The 9939-nt window shown below is 38.1% G+C and overlaps 1 protein-coding gene and 1 pseudogene across 1 annotated transcript in view; both read right to left on the bottom strand.

Moving 5' to 3' along the window:
* Positions 1-110: 110 nt before the first annotated feature.
* LOC103604160 lies at positions 111-738 on the bottom strand (annotated as a pseudogene).
* Positions 739-8594: 7856 nt separating this feature from the next.
* LIPN (lipase, family member N) overlaps positions 8595-9939 on the bottom strand; it is a 17055-nt gene continuing 15710 nt past the window's right edge. The window contains exon 9 of the mRNA XM_008588747.1: positions 8595-8828. Coding sequence (XP_008586969.1) covers positions 8595-8828 — 234 coding nt within the window. The remainder of the gene's footprint in view (positions 8829-9939) is intronic.

The following is a 9939-nucleotide window of genomic DNA, read 5'->3' as shown; positions in this document are numbered from 1 at the left end:
CCGCCCCCAAATAAATAGGTCTTTTATTCTATCATTGAAATGTACAAGCATGTCTTGGCAATCATCCTGCAGCTTGTTTCTGTAGCTGGACAACTATTAGTTCTTATTCGTCAAACTGCTCTTTTTTCAGATACATAGACACCATCCAGAAATTTTCTGATATCCTTGTTTTTAACTGTTGTGGCTTGTTGGATCAAAGCAGCTGAATTTGAAACAAGTTCAATGTCCTTTCTTCAAGGATTTACTCATCCTTCTGGGCTTGAGATAGTGAGCAAGCAACAACTGGCCTCATTTGAACCCTGCAGATGTTTTTCACCCAAGAAATTTCGGATTTCAACAAGAGACCCATTCTCCTGAATAACGACGTTAATGGGGAGGTGAGCACACACAGACCTCATCTTGTAACCGAAGCCCAGCATAACGCCCTGGATCGTGTTCTGCACGTGACTACGGATAGTGCGAACAGTAGCCAGTTGCTATTTCCCCACCACTTATCAACCTGGAGCCTCTTCTTTTTCCTTCCCAGGAGACTGAGCTCTACATTGATGTGATTGAAGTTCCTCTGCAGGGTTCCCTGGGGCCCTTCACTGTAACTGTGCGTCCCTTCAGAGTGAGGTTGACGTTTTCTGGAATGTCGACAGTCTGATTGCTGAGAATGGTCTTCGTTCTCACAGTAGACGCAGCAAAGAGATGACAGGTCTTACTGAGTATGTGGTCAGTAGCCTTTCTTTGCTCCATCCCAATACTGATTTGTTGGCTTCTGTTTTCGATGTTCAGAGTTTTTTCCCTTCACACTGTTGATGTCACGCTTTGGCAGAGTCTGGGACCAGGTGTTCATTACCTATACTTTCCAGGGATCTGAGGTGGGGGTAGGGTGGCAGGACATGAAAGGTATTTCTTAAAAAGTGCCTATTATGGGGACGCTTATCAAGAGCACAAAGTATTCCAAATAAATTAGTTTTCTCAGCTCAGTCAACTGGTCTGGATAGGAAAGCAATTCACACGCAAATTAAAACTTTAAACAAGACACAGAAAAAAAAAAAAAGGTTTGACTCCAGAATTCCTCCATAGATGGAATTTAGGGACAATCTGGTTGGAAATGGAGTGGAGGGGAACTATGAGACTTTCTTGAAGCTGCATTCCGCATAGAGCACACAGTTTTTATAGCATTTACTTTTTGTATCTATAATAAAGACAGTCAAAATATTTTCATGTGCTTTTATTTATATGTTACATGAGACTTTTAGTGATTGCACATCATTATTATTACTATTATTATTATTTTCATTTGTGTTGGCTCTGTGGGAGATGTGATGATGCTGATGGAGGTTTTGATGGAGCTAAAGACCTGTCACACCTTGACACTGGCTGGAAGTATTTCATAGTCTATCAAGTTATGAATCTGTTCTCACCCTACCCCAAAGCACCTAAATCACATCAGAACTCTAAAATGTAATAAGAACCACATCGATGTTTTGCAATCTCTAACCATCAGGTTAGGATATGAGTAAAGGATTGTGTAGTCAAGTCACTGGGAATTCTGACTTGAGAAACTGACATTTTCCCTTGGGGCAGTGTACATGTCAGAGAAATGTCAGCACAGAAAATTCAGCTTCGGGTGGGAGTAGGAATTCATTCAAATTAATGAATTCAAACTGAGTGTTTTCTATTTTCAAGTCAAAGGACAAAGCCAAAACTTGGAGACAGCCCAGATGTCCATCAATGGGTAAATGGTTACACAAACATGGTGCTTCCATACCGTAGGATACTATTCAGCAATGAAGAGGAACAAACTTGATACGCTCAATGACTTGGATGTATCTCAAGGACATTACGCCGAGTGATGAAAGCCAGTATCAAAAGTATAGTTACTGCACGATTCCTTTCATACGACATTACAGAGATGGAGAACAGATTCGTGGTTGTCAGGGGACAGATTCAAGAAGAGTTGGGGGTGGTGGTGGTTGTTGACTATAAAGGGATAGCACGAGGGAAATTTTATGGTAATAGACAGTTCTATAACTTAATTGTGACAGCAGTTATACAATCTACACGTGGTGAAATTGCATTAACTACACTCACACATACACACACACACACACACACACACACAAATGAGTGCATGAAAACTGGTGAAATCTGAATAAGGCCTGTGTGTTGTTCAAGGTCGATTTCATGGTTTTGAGAGTATAGTATAGTTATGTAAGATATTACCTTTGGGGGAAACTGAGTGAAGGGTACATGGGACCTCTGTACTATTTTTGCAGTTTCCTGTGAATTTATATCATTTCAAAATTAAAGTTTTTTAAAAAGTTAGAAGATAAAAAGACATAACTCCTGTTCTTAAGTTACTTAACATTTATTAGAGAGGTAGATGTACACAAAATTCTCCAAAAAGATAATCCTGGATCATAACAAAAAGTAAAGAGAGCAGTAATCTAGGGCATGAGGTTGAGGAAAAGCTTTTCAGAAATGGTGGTGTTTTGGGCAGACCTTGGAAGTGTGGATAAGCTTCCTGTGAGAACAGAATGGGGAGGTGATCAGAGCTAAACAAAGCCCTGGTGGTTAAGCACCTGCCTTGATGTTTGGTTAATAAGTCTCAGAAAGGGCATCATGTGAGCCAGGCTCCACATCTCTGAAATTGATTATACTGCCTGAAAGAAATTCACCAAAGTTCAAAGAGTCAGAATTTACATTTGACATAAATTTGTATTGATTGAACTACTGTTATTTCTTACTTTGTTCTATAAAAAATACCAATGGGATATTTAGGCTTGAGGAACTATAGTGACCTGGTGAGGCTGTCACAGGGCTGAGCATGAGTTTCTTGCTTTGTATAATGTAAGGGTAAGAAAAATAAGTAGAAACATCTCCAGCTTTTTCACAAATTCATATTACAAAGTCTGTAGCCAAGTTCCCTATCAACGAAGGCTTTCTAGACTCTAGACCAGCTGAAATATCCGGTGTTCTTGATAGTTCAGATAAAAGAGTGAATTGTGTTATAACTGACCTAGCAATCTTCCACTCATCTCAATTTGTTGTTTAGAGTTTGTAGAGAAAATCATTTCTTCAGTCTCTCCTGCCTTAATTATCTAGGTAATTTTGGTCCAGTTTAATGCAAATATGACCTTTGCCATGGTGTCCCATTGTTATTTATATGCCATTTGAGCACATTTATACAAATATATGATGCACTGTTGCTTTGGGGACTTACCGGGTTAAAATCGTGACTCCTTCACTTGTGCGGTCTTTAAAAAATTAGACTTTTATGCCCTGTGTCTCAATTTCTTATGAAGATGGCCATAATATCCATCTCATAGAGTTGTAAGCTTTAAATGCGACACTTCGTGTAGAACTCTTAGCAAAGAATAAGTTATTACTTGAACTTGTGATAGTTGATGTATTTGCTACCATATGTGGAGCTAGTATATAAAAAAATGTAGTATTCTTAACAGTGGGTTTTTCTTTCCTTCTATACTTCTTAACTTAGTTTACAGCAGAAAATATGAGTTTTTTAAAGATACACTTTTTAAAAACATACATAATAGAAAAATGCATACATTATAAATGTATAGCAAAGTAAGTTTTTATAAAATGTAAACACTTGCATAACCAGCACCCAGATCTACTATTTTTTTTTTTTTTGTCTTTTTCCATGTCCGGCAACGGATTGCAACCCTCAGTGTCACCCCCGTACCGGACCGGGACCGGCAACGGGATCGCAACCCTCGGTGTTGCCCCCGCGCCTCGCTCAGCCAGTGAGCGGGAACCGGTCTGTATGTGGGATCCGAACCCTCGGGCGGGAGCGCAGCTGCGCTTCCCAAGCGGCGCACTAGCGCAGTGCGCCACCGGGCCGGCCCCCAGATCTACTATTAAGACATTTTATGGACCCTTGTATTTCCCTCCTAGTCCTGATTCTCCCCCAGAGGTAAACACTTTAAGGCTACTAGTATCATCAATTATTTAGCCTGTACAAAAATATGTAACAAGGTATGTATTTTTCTAGGTCTATCTTCTTTTACTGAATATTATGTTTGTGAGGTTTACCCAAGGTTTCATGTGCATTTAATTCATTCTTGTTGCCATTTTGTATGTCTTTGTGTGAGTATACTATCTTTTATTTATTAATTTTACTGTTGATATGTATCTGGGTTGTTTCCAGTTTGGGACAATTGTGAAATAAAGCTGCTATGCATACTTTTGTACAAATCTTTTGGTGAACATACATCCTTTTCTGTTGCAATAAACCTAGAGTGGAACTGCACATTCTTGCAGTAGGGACATGTTCAGCTTTAGTAGTTACTGCCAAAGATAATATTTCAAAGTGCTTGCACCCACCGACACTTGTTGGTCTTTATAATTTTACTAATTCTGATGGGTATGTAATGATACCACATTGTACTTTAAGTTTGCATTTTCCTGATTATTAATAAGGTTTGGCACTTTTTTAAAAAATTGAAACATAGTTGATTGTGCTTATCTGTGGGGTACAGAGTTGAATATCAATACCTGTGTGCAATATGTGATGCTCAAGTCAGGGTAACTAGTATATTGAACATTATGCAGTGTAATAGTTTTCTATGGCCCTTTATGGTTTGGAAATTTTCATGTTTATTGTCCATGAGGATATCCTCCCTTATGAATGCTTATGCAAACACTTTTCCCATTTTCTATCATGTTTGCTTTCTTTAAAAAATATCAGTTCAAATGAATTATTTATATATTCTGTACATATGTTTTCTGGATATATTTGCTACTCCTATTCTATGGCTTGCATTTTTACTCTCTTAATTTTTCTTTTGATAAACAGAAGTTCTTAATTTTAATAAAGTATAATTTATTTATTTTTCTTTTTGTGACCCATTCAAGACATTTATTTTTCCAAGTTATGAGAATAATTTTTTATGTTATTTTCTAGAAGTGCCATTTTGATGTTCAAATTTATACTTGTAAGTATTTTTTTTTTTTGTTTGTGTGTATGGTGTGAGGTAGGGGATCATATATAATTTTTTAAAATATGGATAGCCAATTGATCCAGAACCACTTAATAAAAACATCATCCCCCCACTATAATGTAGTGTGTATTTAATATTTAATTACTAATTGTTGTCATTATGTACTTCTTGATTAGACATTATTTATAAAAGTTTAAGGTCAAAGAGAATTGTTTTCTAATTGTCAAGTAGCCCTCTTCAGACAGTCAGATATCAGAATTGCTCTGGGATACATCAGGCATGTTTTAACTGCTTTCTCCTAGTACAAAGTCTTCATCATTTGGATGATTTTTCTTAAAGGATACATATGTTATAAATAAATTATTTATATGCATAGTTCAGTCAAGAAAATGCAAGAATTACATTTGATTTTATGTGTACCTAAAATTAATATTTGAATTATATTCTTCTCCTATTGAAACAATTATATTATGTAGCAATAATACCTGGTCATATTATCTGATAGAGATTGATCTCCAGGACATATTAAATGATCAAAGCAAGATGTAGAAAAGTATGCATAATATGCTACATTTAGGTGGAAAAATAAACTAGAATTTATCAGTCTATTTGAATATACATGATACAATCACGGAAGGATACACAAAACACACTGGTAAGAGTTAGTTGTCTTTGAAGAGGAGACTATATGACCCTCTTTTGGGGGACGGAGAGAGACTCATCTTGTATTGTATCGCCTATTTTTATCTTTTGAGTTTTGTGCCTGTGGTAGAATGGTTTATTCTCCCCAGTTCTGCACTCCTGTATGATAAGCCACATTCTTTGTTATGTAATTTGCATCCTTCCACTGTAGGTGAAGCAGTCAACCCCACCCCACTAGGGTTAAGCTTGGTCATGTGAACTGCATTAGCCAAAGGAATGTTAACAGATGTGAAGCAAGCAGAGGCTAAACTACGCTGGTGTGCTTTAGCAGGCCCTCTTTTGCTCTTAGAATATTTCATATAAAGAACATAAAACTGTGACAGCTGCTGGTTCCAGAAAGAAAGGATGTGTGGAGTAGACCTGGCCCCAACCCATAGCTTTGAGCCAAGTCTAAGTGATCTCAGCCCAAAGTAGAGCCACCTCAGCCCAACTACAGACCTGTGAGCATGAAAAACAAATATTTGCAGTTGTACACTGAGTTGTTCACAATTGTTTGTTACAAGGTATTGTAGCAATAGCTGAATAAGACAAATCCCATAGGAGTTCTCTTAACTGACCTTCACTTAATCAGATTCCTCTAGGTACACTGAGTTGTTCACAATTGTTTGTTACAAGGTATTGTAGCAATAACTGAATAAGACAAATCCCATAGGAGTTCTCTTAACTGACCTTCACTTAATCAGATTCCTCTATGAACCAATGTCCTCCTTTCTTTCTATAAAATGTATTAACTGCTATCCAATGCCTCTTAAATGTTCACAGCTAGTAGGCTAATCTAGTACAGTCACACCTTCCTACTCCTTCTAGTTGAATTGTATGCTTACTAACAGATTAGTTATTCTCAAACCTATTTATGCCTCTTCTATTTATTATAGCAGTTAAATTAATTAATTTTGGGTAATTTGATAAAATGTGGATAAAAGAAGAATATATTGCTTGTGTGAAAACCACATTGTGTACTTTATAAAGTGCAATAAAAATTAGTTGCTGAAAATCATGATCAAGTCAGATACATAAAAATTGACTCACAAGTGTTTTAAATTCTCGCTTCATTTTAAAGACACTAAAACTAAATATTAAGAATGGTGAATTGTGTATTATTTATTGAAGGATGATTATGTGGTATCCAAAATCCAAAAGACTTTGGTCCTATGTGCAAATATTAGTCAGTTAATTTACATTTACTTGTTTTAAGTTAAAATAAGCTATTGAAGGTATGTATGTGTATCATTTGTTTATGATTCCCTGAGGATCATAAAAATGTTACCCAGCTGAGTGGGGTCCATTTGCCCATGCACCACAGAAGGCGAATCACCGAAGCAGAAGCACGTGTCTTTGCAGTAGAAGAAAGTTTAATCACAAGGTGGTCATTGGAAGAAGGCAGAAGATTAGCATCTCAGATCCGCCTTCCTCAGAATGGGAAAGTTGGTACATTATGACGGAGCAAGTGGGGGCATTGTGAAGTGTGGGGGATCGTGATTGGTTAAGGGTTTGGAGGAGTCCTTCAGTGATCTGTATGGGGGCAGGCCATCTGCATGTTCAAAAGATGGCAGTGTCTACAGGATCTGGAGGTGGAGTCCTCACCCTCTAACGTCAAAGGTCAGACATTCATGTAGGCTGAGTAGGGATGTCTGCAGCCTCTCCTGGCCTAGCCTGGTTTGGGCTGGGCCAAGCTAACCTTGACAATACTGAAAGAAATCTTAGGCACACAGCTGGTGATTTCTATGCCAGAGGTGTTATATTAAAGGGCAGAAAAGAAGAAACAGAACAAAAGGTTCATTATGGAAATTTACTGAAAGAACAAGCAATTGAAACATGGAATGAATAACTGAAAACTATGGGTACAACCATTTTTTATTAATTACATCTTCATAGAAGGCAAAGGACTTTTCTAAATTATACCATTAGGAATACAAAAACTGACATTAAAACTTCATGCTACTCTTTGAACTCTGTACTAAATCCTAGAATCAATGTCTAGTGTATTTTAGAGACTTAAGTAGAGCAAGAGTTTGGCTATTCTAGTGCCTCCCTTGCTGGTTCTAAATTAGGATTTCTAGGAGCTGCTTTAAATGTGATTTAGTGCAAATGCAGTCGTATCAATTCAACTTTGTTAATAAAGACATAATAGCTGATTAGTGCAGTTTCTCTTTAGTACAAAACAAGAGGGAATTATTTCTCACTTGTTATAACTTAAGACCACTGCCTTCTATTGTTGAGCTCTAACACACTATTTTCAGACAGGCTTATTAATTTAACTTTGTTTTAGATAATTTTAATAGTTAGTAATTCAGCTTATCCTAGTCACTCCCAATTTCGTCTTTTTTCCCCTAGCTTAAAGCAGTAAAACAAGCCCCTGGAATACTTAAATTTTATCAGTTTTCCATTCTGCTGTTTTCTTTTAGGCTTGTTGATGCGGGCCAAGGCTTATTTCATGGCTTGTTTGTAGATGACCATAATGACAACTGGCCTGGTTGTGATTTCAGGTAAGCCACATTGGCAAAGTCTTTCTAGGCCACCACTCCTGTGCTTATGTTCAATCCTTTGAGAAAGGGGATGGGAAGGGGCTATTGTTTGCATGAAGCTGATATCTATCTATCTGTTTATCTCTATTTATCTTGAGAAAGGAGAGGAACGATCCTCTTTTAACTGTTCTCCCAATTGTACACTTAGCAGAGTGTAAAGTAGATCATCTTAAATTAAAAAGAAGGCCTAGCCCTGACTGAGGGGATGAGAGTCCAAGATTTCAGATGTATACATTTCTTAGAGAAAGAGCAGCACAGTTCAAATAATTCCTGGTTGGAATGCTGAGATAAGGTAACACCTCAGCAACAACAACAGGGGTGCTGGGGTCAACCTCACTGTTGATTAGTATTTTTCCTAAAGCCTCTTCTGGGCTCAGAAGCAACTTTTAGCTGAAAAGTAGATGCATTGCATTTAGGAATATGCCTTCATTAAAGCTATGATTTTACTGTACATTCGTTGAGGAGCGTCAAGGCCCCAGACGAAATCAAAGTGGTTCCATTCTGGCAATAGTTTGAAGTAACGGAGGTTCCTGATTTGGGGGAGTACCTTGGCCACATCTCGGGGTGTTACAAGGACATCATGTCCACCAGCCCAAATAGCAGTAGGCACTTCCATGGCAGATAAGTCATATAGTGGAGGACGACTCTGCAGGAAAGAAAGGACATTCATGAGAGGAAGCTTCTCATACCAACAACTGAGTTCAAATAAATCAAAAGGCTGCTAAACAAGTATCTACTATGGCCATAGCTGTGTGAGGCACCAAGGGAGATAGCAAGAATATATGCAATGGTCCCTACCTTCACGGAGTTTGAAACATTCGTATGCAAAGTAAGGTATGTTTAATGCCATGAAACACTCCCAAACTACAATGGAACTGAGGACAAATAAGAAATTATTTCCAACTGGGATCTTTAGAAAAATGGGAGTTACTTGAAATGACTCTTGCAAGATGGTAGGATTGTGACAGGCTTTGACAGGGGTGGGGGTTCTTCCCAGGAGGCAAGAAGAGTGTGCAGACCATGATCAGGAATGGCGAGCTTCCCAGCATACCCAGAGGACAAAGTATGTGAGGGAATAGAGCAGGAATAAGGCTGGAGTCAGACAGTCAAGACCTGAATGTCAGGCTAAGGAATATGAACATCTTTCAGAAGTTTTGGAGACAAGGCAGGGTCATTTCTTAGAGCTCCGTCTAGAACATATGGGCATCAGTTAGTGGGATGACTTGAAAAAGGGAGGTTCTAAAAAAAATCTAGATGAGCAGTATAGACAGTCCAAATTGAAGGTGTGGGGTTGGCTAAATTCTCCAAGAGAGGGAGAGAGTTGTGAAGAATCTCAGGAGCATGCTGACAATTTGAGAGTGGTGGGAGAAAGGACAGCCACCGAAGGGGACAAAGAAAGCAATCAGAAAGAGAAGGAAGATCAGAGATCATTCCATTATGGAAGTCCAAGTTACAGGAGTGCGTTGTGAGGAGACGATGGTAACTAACATAACACATTTCAAAAGGTGAGCATAGACAACTGAATTTGGTAATTAAAAGGCACAGTGACTTTAAATAGAGTAGCTATCACTAAGAAAATGAAGTCTGAAAGTACATTTTCTGAGGTTCAGAAGTAAGTGGGAGGGGACAAGATGCCCTTTTACATATCGAAAAATGTTGACAAAAACAGTGATGGAATGCTGACTTGATAGGCTTGATGGGTTAGGAGGTTTCTTGGCTCATTTTTCATAAAGTACAGGAGTTCATTTAAAATAATG

The sequence above is a fragment of the Galeopterus variegatus genome, unplaced genomic scaffold (genome assembly GCF_000696425.1).
Source record: "Galeopterus variegatus unplaced genomic scaffold, G_variegatus-3.0.2 Scaffold5012, whole genome shotgun sequence".
In the NCBI taxonomy this organism is placed as follows: domain Eukaryota; kingdom Metazoa; phylum Chordata; class Mammalia; order Dermoptera; family Cynocephalidae; genus Galeopterus; species Galeopterus variegatus.
Note: the sequence above shows the minus strand (reverse complement) of the source record. Positions and strands in the feature narration are given on the sequence as shown.